At 37.0% G+C, this 18,789-nt stretch overlaps 1 protein-coding gene across 2 annotated transcripts in view; it reads left to right on the top strand.

Annotated features, from left to right (window-relative positions):
- The window catches only part of ACTR2 (actin related protein 2), a 38,674-nt gene that overhangs the window by 12,096 nt on the left and 7,789 nt on the right, over positions 1-18,789 (top strand). For both annotated transcript variants that reach the window (XM_040458250.1, XM_040458249.1), the window contains 5 exons: positions 1,651-1,866; positions 6,194-6,266; positions 10,034-10,170; positions 11,987-12,136; positions 16,202-16,347. In XM_040458250.1, the coding sequence (XP_040314184.1) occupies positions 1,651-1,866; positions 6,194-6,266; positions 10,034-10,170; positions 11,987-12,136; positions 16,202-16,347 (722 nt within the window). The remainder of the gene's footprint in view (positions 1-1,650; positions 1,867-6,193; positions 6,267-10,033; positions 10,171-11,986; positions 12,137-16,201; positions 16,348-18,789) is intronic.

Genomic DNA, 18,789 nt, shown 5'->3' with positions numbered 1-18,789 from the left:
ATTCTAGAGGAAAGTAAGAAAATTGTGTATTATATTTGTTAATGGTCAATAGTAATGTATGTTCTTGTAGGTATAGATTTCCCCCTTAACATTTTATTAACAAGTATTTAGAATGTATAGCAAAGTTGAAAGAATTTATAGTGAAACCCATACCCATCACCTAGATTCTGACATTAATATTTACTCTGCTGACCTATCACCTATTTATTCATCTCTCCATCAGTCTATCTCATTTTTTGATGTATTTCGAAGTATCCATGTACTTCTCCCTAAATAATTGAACGTATGTGTGTCATTGACTAGAATTCACAGATACAGGTTTTTAGTTTTGGGTTTTCCTATCAGATGATTTTAAACAGTTAATATTTAAGTTACGGTAAATTTGAGTTATGGTAAATTAACTTTATAAGAAATTAGTTGCAACAGAGAAGTTTTAGTGAACATTTCTAGCATCTGCTTTAACTTTGTTTTTCCTTTTTGTTGTTGCTTTCAGTGGATTTTCCAGAAATCTTTTTTTTGAGACCTCACCTGTTTTTAATTATTATTTTCAAAAGTTTTAAACTCCTATATGTTTAAACTTCATTTTGAGACATTTTATGTTAATTTTAATGTTTTTTTTTTCATTTCTTCATGTTTTAAACTTAAGGTATTGTAGCAAATAGTAGCTATTTCTGATTTTTGGTTTTTGTTGAATTCATCAGTATATGTAGAAATCAGGATTATTTAATATCTTGACTAGCTGATTTCTAAAATAAGCTTAAATTCTAGGACATCATTAGCTCTATTATACATACAAAATTTGACTTTTCAAATGTGGGTCATTTTAAGTGCATCTTAAGTGTGCTCTCATTGGAGACAAGACTTGTGAGTACTCCACTTCACGTGTGATCGCATAGTTTTCCAGTATTATACTTTAAGATTGAAAATGTTGCTCATGAGATGATTTTTAAAAATTGTTTCCCTGTGTCTTAATTTTTTTGTAGCTCTACAAATTTTCATTGATCTTGGTGAGGCATGTATAGAAACTCAATTTCAATTCTAACTTAGGTATATGCAGGTAGAAATTTGTGCAATTTGCAAGTTATGTGGTGCATATCTGCATTATTACAGTATAATAAAGAATCATTTAATTTTAGCTTCTTTCATTATGCTTTATAGTCCATTAAAACGTATCATTTACCCTTACCATTTCGATATTTAGTACGAAGAACTGTGCTGCATGCATTGAGCATTTTTCTACAAGTCTTTTTTTCCCTGATGTGCTATTTCACATATCACAGGCCTTATTTTTTGAACATTTGAGCAAAAGAAACAGATGAAACCTCATACAAAACCCTCCAAAATATGAAAATGTGGGGTTTATTTGTGCTAATGCTCTTCTTTTGGAAACATATGTATTAAAGGTAAGGTCCATTTATTGATTTAAACCACGTTGTACGTAAAAATTTATTATTCATGATTAAACTTTCCAAGGCATTGTTCTTGAAACAAAAGATTTTTTAAACTTGTGGAATGAAGAACTTTATCTGAAAGTGCCAGAAAGATTAAAATTAATTATTCCCAAGTTTTCCAAAATATCATGGGAATGTAGTTTTCTGAAGATATTTTATGCAAAATTTGGACTAAAGCTTTGATATTATAATTTTCTAGGATCTCATGGTTGGTGATGAGGCAAGTGAATTACGCTCAATGTTAGAAGTTAACTACCCTATGGAAAATGGCATAGTAAGAAATTGGGATGACATGAAACACCTGTGGGATTATACATTTGGACCCGAGAAACTTAACATAGATACCAGAAATTGTAAAATCTTACTCACAGAGCCTCCCATGAACCCAACAAAAAACAGAGAGAAGATTGTAGAGGTAAGTGTTTTTAGGTGGGATATGTACATATGTGTTTCTGTGATGTCATGTTAAAGCAAATGCTCTTTCTTTTATCTTAACCATTGTTGTTAAGGATAAAGGGAATAGGGGAACCTGCCTGGGTGGCTCAGTCGGATGAATGTCCAACTTAGGCTCAGGTCATGATTTCACGGTTTGTGAGTTCAAGCCCCACATCAGGCTCTGTGCTTACAGCTCAGAGCCTGGAGCCTACTTCAGATTCTGTGTCTCCTCTCTCTGCCCCTCCCCCGCTTGCTCTCTGTTTCTCTCTCTCTCTCAAAAATAAACATTATAAAAAATCTTTTAAAAAATAAAGGATCAAGGGAATAAAAATAATTGTTTCCCCTCAGATCCTATTTATTGAGCACCTAACTAGTCATTATTTCTAAGTAGAATATATCAGTATACAAAACCCTGCTGCCATGGAACTTATATTCTGGCAGGGGACAACACCCCCACCCAAAAGTGAGTTAATTGAATGGTTTGTTAGAAGATAATAGATGCTAAATGTGGGGAAGCTGTGGGAGATTACATTTTTCATAGGATGTGGGAGTAGACCTCCCTGAAAAGGTGATATTAAAACAAAGAGTAAGGGAGTCAGCCAGGATGTGTGAGGGGAAAGCATTCCAGGCAAAGGAAGTAGCTAGTGTGAAGGTCTTAAAATGGGAATAAGCCTGGTATGTTAGAGAGTCAGCAAGGAAGCCAGTATGGGAGGGCAACAGGAGATGAGGTCAGAGAAGTAATGGAGCCAGATCATACAGGGCCTTGCAGGCCCTTAAAGGGAATCATTCTTTTACTCCAAGTGAAATGAAGGGCTGTTACACAGAAGGGACATTCTCAGATTTAGGTTTCTGTGGCTGCTAGGTTGTGAGTAGACCATAAGGAGGCAAGAGTGGAAGAGAGACCAGTTTGAAGGCTTTCAGTTATCTAGGCAAAAGATAATGATGGTTAGGATTAGGGTAATAGCAGTGGAAGTAATGACAAGTGGCCAGATTATGTATCTGTTTTGAAGGTAGGGCCAAAGCATGTTCTTTTTTTTTTTTTTTTTTTAAATTTTTTTTTCAACGTTTTTATTTATATTTGGGACAGAGAGAGACAGAGCATGAACGGGGGAGGGGCAGAGAGAGAGGGAGACACAGAATCGGAAGCAGGCTCCAGGCTCCGAGCCATCAGCCCAGAGCCTGACGCGGGGCTCGAACTCCCGGACCGCGAGATCGTGACCTGGCTGAAGTCGGACGCTTAACCGACTGCGCCACCCAGGCGCCCCGGGCCAAAGCATGTTCTGATGCATTAAATAAATATGGGTAATAGAGAGGAGAGTCAGGGATGACTTCAAACGTCTTGGCTTGGACACCTGGAGGATGACGTACCATCAACCAAGGTAGGAGAAGACGAAATAAGTAAAACAGGATTTGGGGGGAAGGATCGAGAGTTCAGTTTTGGACATGGTAGGCCCTCATTAGACATCCAGTCAAAAACGTCAGGTAGATAATTAGAGGTATCTCCCACTTTTCAAAAGTTCATGTTATGCCACTTTGCTTTTACCAAAGACCTATGCTAGTACCTGTTTTTGCTAACTGAACAAAGTCTGAAGATTTTCACTTCTATGAAAAAGAGGGAAAAGCAAAAATTGGATTCAGCATTGGTTTTGCAGCAAGCTGTTAGAGAGGCAGCGTGCACCCATAGCAGGAGAGTGGTGCTGCCATGCTGGTTCCCCAGGACCACACTCAGCATCTGAGCATCAAGGCGCCCTAGCTTTGAACTGTGTCAGTGAGCATCTGTGCTTTGTCTTGTTTTATTTTGTGCATCCATTAGCAAGATGTGCCCTAAGCTATGAGAAGAGCCTGAAAGAAGTTATTTTTGACATCTGGGAGCACTCGTAAATTAATTTCCATATAAATTAATGGTCATTGCTTCTTTGATTTACAACATTTCAGCTTCACCAAAGGTTTCATGGGATTACTCTACTTTCAGATAGGAGAAGTCTGTAAAAAAGATCAAGATCAGAAGAAAAGTCTGAGGCTAGACTAGAAACTTGGGAGTCATCAGGATATAGATAATCCATTCACCAGGGAAGAGAGATCAAACATTGGTGAGAAGGCTATAAGGACTAAGGAGAGGGAAGCTAGTGAGAGCAGATTGAAGGGCTCTGAGGGAGCAGACACAGAGAGCAAGAAGTCTGCATCCTTCATAGTTCAGATAAGTAACTTTTCAAGGTTGTCTTTCATTATATTTGCTTATATATGAGGTAAAAACTGTCTTTGTTTTTTGTTATATATGAGGTAGAAACTTGGAATAATTATTTCTGTTTTTGGAATAATTATTTCTGTTTTAGGAGCTTTGCAGACACTACTTACTGTAAATATTTTGTTTTGCTCCATGACCATGTTTAGGTGTTGATGGAAATTTTGGAAGGATTTCAAATGAGATTGTCGTGAGACAATATTTTTAAATTCTGGATAAAATTTTAAGTTTCATATTAAGTGTTTTAAAATGTTAAGATCCTGGTTTTAGTTAGGAAATCCATGTCATTTCCTTATGGCTTATAACTACTAATACTTTTGATGTATAAGTAGTGATGTGTCATTGGTATTTATTTTTAGCAGTGCATTGTAAAATCAGAGTAGAGGCATTTTTGCATTAAACTGAAAGGTTCCTAAACACGGAAACCTCTTTAGGAAAGCAACACAATGTCAGAATTAAAACCAAGTTTTCGTTCAAATCAGATGAAAAGTCAGGGAGATGATGTTATACCTGGATGCCTCTTCCACTAGCTAGCTATTTGACCAGGACACATTAGTTTTGGGGGTTTTTGTTTTGTTTTGTTTTTTGTTTTTTTTTAATCTGCAAGAATGACAAGGATTGTCATGTAAGATTGTCATGTAAGACCTCCATGTCAAGGATTGTCATGTAAGACCTTCATGTAAGGTCTCACCTTAGTTTAGTATTCTTTTTTACTTGTGGGTGCAAATTTGGCTGTGACTGATAATGCCCTACTTTAATCTCATCCGGAAAGTTTATTTAGTACTAGAAATACTTTTTCACCATCTTACTGATAAGAACAAATTCTAACAGACTTTCAAGATGACAAATGCAAATACAACTTCACGCTTCCATTTTCTTCTCTGTGGAGGGGGAGTAAAGGATGATGGAATAGAATAATGTTTAGAACATCTAGTTGCTTAATTGATGAATATGTGTTTCAGAGTTACAACGTTTAAATCCTCTATAAGTCTCATTGTGACTTATAAAGTTTCTGAGTATCTAGATTTTCAGAGTGGTAGTCAGCCATGCCAGTCAAGGAGTGGTCACTGTAGATGACAGAAGAAGTCCTGCAGCATGTTCCCAGCCCACCTGGACTACAGAGAATGAGCATGGTTGTGACCAGAGAGGGCACAAGGAAGCCCCTCCCTCCATCATAGCTCAGCTGAGAGCAGTGCCACAGCCAGGGCTCAAGCTGGGAAGGTGGGAGTACCAGCTAGGCAGTTTCTGTATCTGCCAGCCTTCAGGAATTACCGCGTACAGTTTTGTCTTTCTGCCCTACTGTTTTCCTACCTTCCTTTTTTCTTCTTTTTTTCATTTTTTTAACTGCTGAAGGTAGAGCCACAATCTTGGCTCAGCTTAGGGGAGAGGAATCTGAGGGAGGGTCAGCAGTTAAGCAATTTCTGTAGTTTTTCCTTGAATTAAAAGATATTTCCATGATGAATCACTGAATTCTACTCCTAAAACAGTGTTACACTGTATGTTAACTAACTAGAATCTAAATAAAAGTTTTAAAAATAAAAGATATTTCCATTAAGGGACATCATTAAGAAAGGCTTGTTTAAATGCAGAAATCTTTCTTCCACTCTAATTATCCATTGACTAAAACACTCAAAAATCTTTGCTTTGGGGCACCTGGGTGGCTCAGTCCATTAAGCGCCTGACTCTTGATTTCAGCTCAGGGCATGATCTCGCCGTTTGTGGGCTCAAACCCTGTGTTAAAGGGGCTCAATGTGGGTGGACGTCGAGGGGTTCTCTCTCTGCCCCTCTCTTTGTGCCCCTCCCCCACCCACGCTCTTTCTTTCTCTCTCAAAATTTAAAGAAAAAAAAAATGCTTTGTAACACTTACGAAATGCTTGAGAACTCGGTATTTATCCAAAATCTGTTCCCATCATTGGAGCTCTGTGGTAGCTGAGGAGAACGGAGGACTCTTATAGGTCCCTTGATTCTGTCTTGGCAACTAATCCACTCTGTGACAATCAAGAAAGCATAAATATTTATTATGCAACTTCTAAATACCAGTATTTCTTTCTTTTTGCATTTTCAGGTAATGTTTGAAACTTACCAGTTTTCTGGTGTGTATGTAGCTATCCAGGCGGTTTTGACTTTGTATGCTCAAGGTAGGTGAAACTTAATTTTTAGAACAACAATCCAGACATTAAGTGCATTTTATGTCACAGGAATTTGATTTTATAATAAGTTTTGAATCTAAGAAAAGCACAGTATTATAGATTTATTCAAATATTTTCATAATTTCTAAAATTTGTCAAATAAAATCTCACATATATTTTTATTTTCTTCATTAAATAATGAAAGACCTAAGGTAAGAAGAGAACTTCTCAATTTTTAAGAAGTAGGAGGTTCCCTCTTTTAGACTGTATTAAAATAAAGTCTTCTTGTACAGTGGAAAACGAGCATGGGATTTGTCCTTAGGATTGGCAGGGTTAAAGAAAAAAAATACAGAGATCCAAAAAAGTTAGTAAAGATCACGCCTGCCTTATACATGGTAGATGAAATACAAAGGAGAAGGTAGACATTTGGCAGTGTCTTCCTAACTTATATGCTTTCTTGGTGCTGCCGATAGTAACTGCCTTCCTTTCTATTGAGAATAAAAATTGGCCATGTGGGGAGAGCTCTTTACATTCTGATGTTCTGATGGTCTTATGAAGAACTTATGGGGCTGTCAGATAGGTGCCACACAGTCTCTTAGGTACTTGAAATGTAAAGATGCCCTCATAGAATATGGAATCTAATGGGGGCAAAGATATTGAAACAGATCATTTTGATTCAGCATGTCAGAGAAGGTTTCTGAAGGAAGGGACACCTGAGCTAAGTCTCCAGCCTTAATAGTTAGCAGTGTATGTGACATAGTACTTAGAAAACTCTTTTTAATATCATGGAGCGCCATCCTATTTTATATATATTTAGTAAAAATCACCTTGTAAAAATACGTATTGACTTATTAAACCATCTTTAGTACTACATAGAGATTCTTAGAAAATACTTAGGGGAATTAAATTTTTAAAGAAGCTTTGTTCATTCACCAAGTGGAATGTACCTTGCACTCTGTTTAGTGCAGAGTATATAGCAGTGAGTAAGCTGGATGTGGTCTTCTTGACCTTTTTTTTTTTTTTTAACATTTATCTATTTTTGAGAGACAGAGTGCAAGCAGGGGAGGGGCAGAGAGAGAGGGAGACAGAATCTGAAGCAGGCTTCAGGCTCCAAGCTGTCAGCACAGAGCCTGACGTGGGGCTCGAACTCACAGACTGTGAGATCATGACCTAAGCCGAAGTCGGATGCTCAACCTACTGAGCCGCCCAGGCACCCCGGTCTTCTTGATCTTAAGGTGATTACAGTCCAGCTGTGAATAATTTTTCCTTTGAGGAAGGAATTAAAAATTACTTGCTACTTTACAAGGAGCATTTGTATCCAGGTAATTTTATTTCATTTTTAGAAAAATAAATTTTAGAAATTATTTTAGAAAATACCTTGGAAAAAGTAGATATTAAAAATTTTGAATCTAAGCTTCGAAACTGGTGATAATAGTTTCATTTAGGGGGTGAGGATGGGACAGTTCTGCTGAAATGAATTTTTGTTTGAACTATATTTGAATAAATACAGTTGACCTTAATGGATTTTTCTAGCGATATTCATGAATTTATTTGCATCCAATGAGAAGATACCCTCACTTAATTCCTAATATTTAACCATTTTTGTTTAACTGTTGATTCCTTAGTTTGAGAAATGATAGTCTAGTAATGAACAAAAGAACTCCAATAAAATTCTCCTTGAAGGTTGCTAGTGCTGTCAGTTACAAAAGCAAAGGTAGGAAGAAGCATTCAGCGCTGTGGAAGGGTTTTGAACAAGAGAAGTGACACGGTGGGTTAGGAAGCTATGTTTGACTACACGGCGGACACACAGGACTGAGGAGAATAAAGGGAATTAGGGGATCTGGAGGTTAGAATTGTCAGGAAAGGTGTAAATGAAAAGGTATGAACTAGATTGAACCTTAATCCATAGGAATTGAAGTGGAAGGAATGAGTAATCCAGTGAAAAAGAGGGGGGCACTTGAAAATGGGTCAGATTATACAGGGAAAGGCTAGTGTGTAACCTGGTGGGAGTGGGAGAAAATAAGTAGAAGTTGCATGAGAAGGTCTGTTTGTAAAATATAATGTAAATCCCTGCTTTAGTTGACATTTCTGGGAGTATTTTTGAATTAATGATGTGGATTCCTCTTTTTTTCAATGAGAAGTTTCTTGTTGAAAGGAATGCAGCATTAAAAGGTACTAAATGGTTTTTATGAACCTTTTTATGAAGATTTATGTCCACCATCAATCAAGGAGAGACATTATATGAGCCTCCAAAGGAGGTAGATTAAGTAAATGTATTCAAAGACAAATCATTATGGTGAAATATTATAGTACATTCAAGTTTGTATTAAGAAAGAGGGTTTGGGCACCTGGGTGGCTCAGTTGGTTAAGCATCTGACTCTTGATTTCAACTCAGGTCGTGATCTCATGGTTTGCGAGATCTGCGCTGACAGCATTGAGCCTGCTTGGGATTCTCTCTCTCTCTGTCTCTCTCTCCCTCTCTCTCCCTTCCCTGCTAGCTCTCTCTCACTCTCAAAATAAATAAATAAATAGACATTTTTTAAAAAAAAGGAAGAGGGAGGGGTGCCTGGGTGGCTCAGTCGGTTGAGTGGCCGACTTCAGCTCCGGTCATGATCTCGCGGTCCGTGAGTTCGAGCCCCGCATCGGGCTCTGTGCTGACAGCTCGGAGCCTGGAGCCTGTTTCAGATTCTGTGTCTCCCTCTCTCTCTGACCCTCCCCCGTTCATGCTCTATCTCTCTCTGTCTCAAAAATAAATAAATGTAAAAAAAAAAAAATTTTTTTTTTTTAAAAAAAGGAAGAGGGAGAGGTTCCTGGGTGGCTCAGTCATTTGAGCCACTGACTCTTAATATTGGCTCAAGTCTGAGATTGGGCCGTGTCGGGCTCCACCGTGGGCATGGAGCCTGCTTAAGATTCTCTGTCTCCCTCTGCTTATTTGTGCGCCTGCATGTGTGTGCTTGCTCTCTCTCACTCTCAAAAAAAAAAAAAAAAATGGAGAGAGTCTCTTCAGGGATGTGAAAATGATAACATGATGGTTAAGAAAGTTATAGACATTGCATATTCTGTAGAGTTAAAAAAAATTTTTTTTTGGTTAAAAACATTATTAGACTATTAACTACTAGAAAATTTGAATTAGAAAAAGTTATGTATTTTTTTCCTGCATTAAGGAAGGTAACTTTTGTAGTCATTCCTATCAATAGGAAATTTTATCAGTAGGAATTAGAAAAAGTTATGTATTTTTTTCCTGCATTAACCCTTGTGCGAAGGTAACTTTTGTAGTCATTCCTATCAATAGGAATTTTTCCAAAACATAGTTTTGAATATATGACAAAAATAATAAGTACATTATTTTCAATAAGCTTCACTATCAACTTGTGTAGTATTTATCTCTCACAATGGTATTCATAAAAGTTACCATGATGCTTTAGAAAATTGCACTTGAAGGGAATTTGGGGATGAAGATTAAATTGGAAAGAAGAAGAATTGTACTGAGCTTTAAGAGACATTCCTTGGTCTCAGAGTGTTTCTTCCCATCTCCTGGGATGGCACATAGTTAGACTAAGAGTCTCTCTCACAAGAGACATGTGTAAGAATACTCACTTTAGTGTCCAGATACTAGAAGTAAGCTGCAGAATAGCAAACAATAAAGAAATGCTGGCTTCTAGACCATTCTGGTTGGGGAAGTTTCTAGTTTGGCTTCTCTGCTAATTTTTGAAATTTGCTGGCTTTGATTTTTTCTGGTCTGGCTTTTTATTTAAAACTTCATGGTTTTCACACAGGTTTATTAACTGGAGTAGTGGTGGACTCTGGAGATGGTGTGACTCACATTTGTCCAGTGTATGAAGGCTTTTCTCTCCCTCACCTTACCAGGAGACTAGATATTGCAGGGAGGGATATTACCAGATACCTTATCAAGGTAAGCAAAAGAAGGTATTGTAGCAATTAGCTTTTGTAGTTTGTGTTTACTGACTTAACGCAGTATTTGAATATATCATCTCAGGACCATAGCAGATCTTCTGTACCACTGGAGGAGTGACACATTTACCCCAGTATTCGTATAAAAATCCAAGTAAGATTTACACACACGCTCTCCGGTATAGTAATGAGAATAGAACACATCATTACACAATTATGTTTGCTATTCCCAGGGACTGGGCAGTGAGGTATTTCAAAGATAGAAGAGACCTTAAAACCTCCTTGAACAATAGAGGCAGGCTTTTCTGCCATAAAACCTTTCTTTGACAGGTATATGTTAAAGCCATAATCCTGATTGGGTTGCCTTTTCTTGTCCTTCCCCAGAAAATACAGTGATCGCAAATTAATGATATTTGTTTAAAAACAGGGCCCCGTTGCACCAGACTTTAATATTTAGTAGTTTTCATGGAATTAACCCAGTTTTTAGTGTTTACTATATTAAAGTTTACTTCTGGGTATAATTAGTTATAAACATTGCTGGAGAAAGTGTATAAGGCAATTATTTGGAGGCATGTATATATATTTTTTTAATATTGGGAGAAAAAAGTCTACTCTACTGTCTATATCAGAATTCTATTACTTAGAATATTCTCTCCAGGTCAGTGGCTCTCTGCCAAGGCTGATGCTGCCCCCCAGGGACACTTAGCAATGTCTGGAGACATGTTATGGTTGTTAACAGCTATGTGGGAATGCTACTGAACATCCTACAATGAGTGGGGCAGCCCTCCAACAAAGAATTGTAAGGTCCACAATGTCATTGGTGCTGCTGTTGAGAAACTATTCTAGGGTGATATCTGTGTGATAAAATGGGTCGTATTAAGTGTTTACCTTGACGTTGGGTTCTTTTTGTCTTATTTAGAGTAATAATGAGAATAAGTAAATGAGGATTATACTCTCATTCTAGGCCAGAATTCTGTCTGAGGACTTTCCAAGGGTTTTCTCACAAAGATTAGCTAATGGGACTTACTTTTAAAGTTTTTATATGCAAAGTCCAGTTTGTTTCTGCTACACATTATGGTATAGGGTTTTTTCTGTCAGCTACTTGAATTCTTATCATTTATGTGATTCACAAATGCTCTTGCCCATCTAATACGTGTCAGATATAATACTAGAAGTTAGGGATAAAACTTTCTAAGACCTAGGGATATTTCATGAATATGGCATTGATTGAGCGAGTGGCAGATTGTGGGAGTACAGAACTAAAATAATATGTATTAATACATAGAGTTTTGGGGTGCCTGGGTGGCTCAGTTGGTTGAGCATCCAGCTCGATTTCTGCGCAGGTCATCATCCTAGGGTTGTGGGGTCGAGCCCCATGTCAGGCTCTGCGCTGAGTGGAGCCTGCTTAAGATTCTTCCTCTTCCTCTCCCTCTCCCCTTCTCCCCTTTTCCCCTTCTCGTTCTTGCTCCCTCTCTAAAATAAAAATGTTTAAAACTTAAGACTTGATTATTTAACAAAACTGTCTGAACATTGGTACTCAAACAATAGTCTTTTTTTTAAACTAGCTTTTTTTTTTTTTTTAGCTCTTTTACCCATTTATTATTCATGAACTGTTAATAATTCTTTTACTCTTTGTGAAACAAATATATATCCTTTTATGGAAAGTAATATTTCCCATTTCTGAAATATTCAGTGAGTTCTAAGGATCCACTGTCCATTGCATTTGTTATTGACATGAGCTATTTAGTGGGCAGTGATCACTTTTCCAGAGTTGAACTCAATTCAGATTGTCAATTTACTGTTTTTTTTTGTACCAGCTGCTTCTTTTGCGAGGATACGCCTTCAACCATTCTGCTGACTTTGAAACAGTTCGCATGATTAAAGAAAAATTGTGTTATGTTGGGTATAATATTGAGCAAGAGCAGAAGCTGGCCTTAGAAACCACAGTATTAGTTGAATCTTACACAGTAAGTATTTCCAGTGTATAAAATGTGTGGTTTTAAAATGGAACACCATGACTGTTGGTGTGTGCTTAAAGAGATTTTCTTAGAATCAGTATTTTTGTTTTGAGTTGTTATATGTGTGTGTGTGTGTGTGTGTGACCTTATAATGTCTTTCCACAATAAGATCTTTGATTTAAGTTATTTTAGGATACCATATAATGTGAAATAAGGCAAGAATCATAAATAGCCTTTCTACCTTAGGATATAAATTGATAAGAGATGTTATTTTGAGATTCTAATATCTGGAATAGCATTTTCAACATGCACTCTACAGAATGTTATTTCCCTGAGATGTTAAGTATTTTCACAAAAATTACAGTGGAGTATACATTGTCCAGTAAGTTTGGGAGTGTTTCGCTTTACTGAAGGACTTTTCAGAGCCTTTTATGTGCTAATTTGTGTGTGCCTGTGAGAATATAGCATACTGCGTGTTTCTCAACCTTATTAGACTACAGGATTCCAGCATTTCATGAGACTCAAACGTTCTGCGAAGCATGCTTTGGGAAGTGCTCATCCTGTAATATTGCTCTAATAATTCACTAGGTGGCAGTGTTTTCCTGACTTTGTGTTTTCATAATGAGATCTTCAAAACACATGTTAACTTGAAAGTGTAACTAATAAGAATTAGAACCTAGTTATAGGTTACACCACGGAGTTGGTCCTACCTGAATTTTAAATGTGTTTTTCTCCTAAGTCTATTATATTCATCTGGGTATAAAGTACTTTCATATCTTGTCTTTGATCTAGTTATTACTAAAATAAAAGCAAGTAATAGGCAATAAAAGCAAGGACAGTATTCTTAAACTATTTGATTCATAAAAAAGATAAATAAAAATAAACTATTTGATTCATGTAAGCTCTACATATCACAAATATGTAAAAAATAGTCCTTTTAAAAATAATTGTTAATTTTATAAATTATATTGTTTGATTTTTAAACAATACAGATCCAAATAATTGATAAGCAACTTAATGATCTCAAGATTTGCCCTAGGGATTCTTTTCTGAAGCTTTTTTGACAGTTCCTCTAGATGTATAATTTTTCATCTACCTGACTTGTTGGGAAGGAAGAAAGTGGCCTGAGACAAAGGATGAGGGAACTAGAAGTATATATATGTTTTGTTAATTTCTCCCCTCCTTTGTCAAAGAATTTGAGGTGGGTTACAAAAACATCTACAGTTGACTCTTGAACAGCACAGGGGCTTGGGGCACCAACGCCCCCCCCCCCCCCATACAGTGTGTATAACTTTCGACTTCCCCAAAACTTTACTAATAGCCTGCTGTTGACCTTGCCAATAACATAAATAGTCGATTAACACTTATTTTGTATGTTACAGGTATTTTATACTGTATTCTTACGATAAAGTAAGCTAGAGAAAAGAAAATGTTACTAAAATCATAAGGAAGAGAAAATACATTTATAGTCCTGTACTGTATTTATCGAAAAAAATCCATGTGTCAGAGGACCTGTGCAGTTCATACTCATGTTGTTATAACAAACATGTTAATACATAATTCTTACTTATTTGTCATTTGCACAACAAATAAAACCAGTACACTGGTGAAACTGATAAGTAAGTGAAGGGGGAGAAAGGATGGGATAAGATTTGGTGCAAAAAGAGGAGAATCCTACAGTCTTAATAGTCAGTATCTAGAGGTAGGTAGTTCCCAGGCTGGGTGGCCCCACGCTGGCCAGCAGCCAGAGTACAGGAAGAAGCCCCTCTGGCAGAGAGGCTGGAAAGGTGAGCTATAGAGGTTTTACCAATAAGTGTGCTGTGTAAAGTTTTTCCAAATATCTTAGGTGATTTCATGTGGTTCCTAAACTCACCTGATGGTTTTATTTTGTTAAGAGTAAATGTTTGAATCAGTATTCTTGAGGGTTTTTTTGTTTTTGGGTTTTGTTTTGTTTTTTTTAACTTGATACTATTTATTTATTTATTTATTTATTTATTTATTTTTTTCCAACGTTTATTTATTTTTGGGACAGACAGAGACAGAGCATGAACGGGGGAGGGGCAGAGAGAGAGGGAGACACAGAATCGGAAACAGGCTCCAGGCTCTGAGTCATCAGCCCAGAGCCTGACGCGGGGCTCGAACTCACGGACCGCGAGATCGTGACCTGGCTGAAGTCGGACGCTTAACCGACTGCGCCACCCAGGCGCCCCGATACAATTTATTTAAAGACAGTTGTGGAAGTTTTGAAAAATGTGATTGCTTTTGCACATATCTGTAAACAGTTATAGCAAACATGGAGTAAATGTTTTAAAAGCTTGGTTTGTGGGACTTTGTCATACTGAAAAGTCATTTTTAGAATCTAAATACAATTACTGTATTATATTATAAATATACTGTGAGAAATGTTCATGTAAAACTAATTCTGGTATCTCCTATAGAAATGGGTCAAATGCCAGCATATACAAGCATGCTTAAAACTTAGGTCAGTCCAATGAGTTGTGAGGTGGTTTTAAGAGAGGGAGTTTTTGGGATGCTTGGGTGGCTCAGTTGGTTAAGCGTCAGACTTCAGCTCGGGTCATGATCTCTGAAGCCTGCTTCAGATTCTGTGTGTGTCTCTCTCTCTGCCTTTCCCCCACTCACTCTCTGCCTTTCCCCCACTCACACTCTGCCTCTGTCTGTCTGTCTCTCTCTCTAAAAAAAATAAGTAGACATTAAGAGAGGGAGTTTTGGGGGGGCACCCGGCTGGTTCAGTAGTGGAGTAATCTGTCTGCTAATGTTGAGGTCATGCGTTCATGCCACACATTGGGCATAGAGTTTACTAAAAAATAAAAATTTTAAAAATAAAGTTTTTACTTAACATTTCTCATTTAGTTAAACATGATGTGACTTAAGAGTTTTCTATACAAGGTTATGTTGTAATGATGTCAGATCTGTTGTTTAAATTTTATTTGCTTAAATTAAAATTATGTTTATCCATTATTTAAAATTTAATGGGGGCTAGAGGGGAGCCTGACTGGCTCGGTAGGTAGAGCATGCAACTCTTAATCTCAGGGTTGTGAGTTCAAGCCCCATGTAGGTGTAGAGATTACTTAAAAATAAAATGTAAAAAAAAAAATGTTTTAAGGGTGCCTGCTCGGTCGTTTAAGCATCTGACTTCGGCTCAGGTCATGATCTCACTGTTGGTGAGCTTGAGTCCCGTGTCAGATGAGCTTGAGCCCCACTCCGGGCTCTGCACTCTCTTTCCTTCTCTCTCCCTCATAAACAAACAAACAAATAAATAAAATAAAATTTATTAACAGGGTCTAGTAAATAGGACACAGAATTGCTTAATAAAAGTAGTCTAGGGGTGACTAGGTGGCTCAGTCAGTTGAGCATTTAACTCTTGGTTTTGGCTTAGGCCGTGGTCTCATGGTTCGTGGGATCCCATGGAACCTGCTTGGGATTCTCTCTCTCTCTCTCTCTCTCTCTCTCTCTCTCTCTCTGCCCCTCCCCCCTTAACCATGCTCTCTCTCTCAAAAATAAACAAACTAAAAAAACACATTTTTTGGATTAAATGATTTGACAGAAGTTTTACACATGATATATAAAGTGTTTTGATGGCAAAATAGTAACGTTTCACAGTATAATTATTTGGTGAGAGAAATTAACATTTTTAACTATATGTGTCTATGCCGCTTGGTAAAAATATCCATAAAATCACAGATGTGTTACAATAGAGAAGCAGCATTGACACCAGCAGTAATCCAAATGCAGTGGTTTATGAACATTTCCTTTTTATGCTTAGCTGCACACAGCAAAGGAACGTAATGCACTCATGCCTTGGTGGTTGTTCCAAGAAATTCCTGCTGTGTTGGAGCATGGTGTGATGGCATGTTCTGCATTGAAAAGCAGAACAGCTATCTGAATATATTTTATTTTACCTTTTTCCTTTTTCAAGAATTTATTGTGGGAATAATATGTTGCTGGTAATGATTTTGGTTATAGAACAGATGTGTTTAATAGTGTTCTAGAGAACACTGGGAAATTTTTTAATAACGTTTTGCTGACTAATACCTGGTTATTCTTGGTTTCTAGCTCCCAGATGGCCGCATTATCAAAGTTGGGGGAGAGAGATTTGAAGCACCAGAAGCTTTATTTCAGCCTCACTTGATCAATGTTGAGGGCGTGGGTGTTGCTGAATTGCTTTTTAACACAATCCAGGCAGCTGACATTGATACCAGGTACGTTATAAATGATGGCTTCCAAGTTATTTATCAGTAGATGGAATGTGTGTAGTTAAAATGACCAAGTTGTCTATTAGCTCACTCATGTTTTTGAACAGGTAAGGCAAAATAATTTTTTGAGGGTGGCACTGGGTGTTGAATATATATCATTATGTCTCTTAAAATTTTTTTAAATAATTTAAAACTTAAGGAAAACTTTCAGGAATAATACAGATAACTCATGTATGCTCTTTTTTCAGTTTTGCATTCTACTAAGTTTAACATTCTGCATGTTCTTTCTGTCATTCTCTCTTTTTTCTTGAGCCATTTGAGAGTATGTTGAATGTATAAGTCCTCTCTACTCCTTAATATTCTCTTCTTATTTCCTGAGAACAGAGGTATTCTCTTCTATAGCCACAGTGCAGTTATTGAGCTCAGGAGATTGATAACTGATACACTGTCATGTGCCATCCATTTGTCACTTTCATCTACTGTCCCAATAATGCCCTTTATATAGTTTTTCTTTTCCCCAGGAGATTATCAAGTTGAGGATCACACAGGGTATGTAGTTGTCATGTCTCTTGGGCACAGTTCTTCAGTCTTTCATGACATTGACATCTTTTTAGAGTACAGGCCAATTATTTTAGAAAACTTTTCTCAACTTGAGTTTGTATTTTTTCTCATGAATAGATTCAGGTTATGCATTTGGAACTAGAATACTACTTAAGTGATGAGTCCTTCTCAGGGTTTCACATCCAGATATGAGATCTGTTGTTTCCTTATTGGTGATGTTAGTATTAAGCTCTTAATGAAGTTTCCTGTTTAGTTTTTGTAGTTTTTCTTTCTTAGTTTCTAAGTAATTTGTGGGAAAATACTTTGAGACTGTCTTGATCTCCTGTTCCTCATTAAACTCTGCCCCCCACCCTTTTTAGCATCTGTTGATGCTAAAATGCCTAAATGCATTTTTGTTGTGGTTGCAAAAAGGTGATTTCCTAATTCTGTCATTCCTTTTATATGTATTAGTTGACATTCTAGCATAAGGAAGCACTTTTCCTTGTTTTATTTGTTATCAGCGTGGACTCATGATTTTGTACAGTGGATTATAATTCATTACCATTTTTATTTATTTTAATGCTCAAATTGTTCCTGATTTGGCCAGAGCCCCTTCAAACAGGGTCTTGCATCCTTTGATGTGCTGTTCTCTTTTTGAGCACATTGTGTTTTGTGGCACAGGATATTCCTGGCCTTTCTTTAAGTTTGTAGGTGAAGCATTACCATATAGTCAAAACTATACAAAAAGTATTCTTTGAAGTATTATTACTCTCCCTGCCCCTTGTTCTCCACCCTAGTCCCCCTCCCTCTTATAGGTAAATGGTCTCATTAGTTTCAGGTTTATCCTTTCTATGTTCATTTTTTCTTACACAAAAGGGAGCATAGTAAAAATGCTTTTTTGCCCTTCTTTCACTTAGTATGTCCTAAACAATCCTGTACCATTTCCTAGGGATCGTCCTCCTTTTTCTAGTGTATACATATCCATTTATTCCGTGAATCTTGGTTATTTAGGTAGATTCCAGTATTTGTGCAAATAATGCTGCAATTAATAACCTTGTGTACTCTTTATTTTTGTATTGTTGGGCATGAGCATTCTGAAAAAATTTCTAGAGGGGGAGTTGTTGGTCCAAAAGGTAAATAAATGCATGTAGTTTTGTTACTGCTCAGTTCCTCACTGTGCAGGCTGTACCTTTCTCCTTCCCACCAGCAACAGGTGAGGGCACCTGTGTCCCCACAGCTGTTCACAGTGTGGTGACTTTTTAACTTTTATGCCAGTCTGGTGAGTGTAAATGATACCTCAGTGTAGTTTTAATTTGTATTTTCCTTAAGAGTGGAGCTGAGCATGTTTTTCTTTGTTTAGGACTGTTGTTATTGTTCATGGCTTTTGCTTATTCGTGTATGGAATTTTTGTAATATTTTCCCCTCACGTTTTAAAAGTTCTTTTGCTATTATAGCTAGTTCTGTGATCCATTGCAGATACTTCTCCTAATTTTCCATTTGTCTCTTGCTTATGGTGTTTTTGGCTATGCAGAAATTTGTTTTTACATAGTTATTAAATTCATATCTTACATTGCATCTAGAATTGATTTGAGTCATATTTGGAAAGCCCTCCTATATAGCTGGGTTATAGAGGAATTCACTCAGAAGCATTTTGTAAAGCAGGTGTTTGCTTACTTGTCTTTTTAACTTTGCATTAAATAACCACCAAACTAATTTTTGTGGGATGGCTGAGGAGCAGGATAATAAAGGAAATTAATAAAAATCGCAGTTGGCTTATAACAAGCTATAAATTTGATGGAAGACGATCAGAAATCTAGATTTGGAGTAGGGAGTAAATTTCCTTAGTAGGGATTAGGTAGACGCTTTTGTCCCTTGATTTAATGATCACTGATAGTAAAATTGCATTTA

Source organism: Herpailurus yagouaroundi, unplaced genomic scaffold, assembly GCF_014898765.1.
Source record: "Herpailurus yagouaroundi ecotype Mexico unplaced genomic scaffold, PumYag 221, whole genome shotgun sequence".
NCBI lineage: Eukaryota > Metazoa > Chordata > Mammalia > Carnivora > Felidae > Herpailurus > Herpailurus yagouaroundi.
The sequence above is the reverse complement of the archived record's forward strand: the minus strand, read 5'-3'. Positions and strand labels throughout refer to the sequence as shown.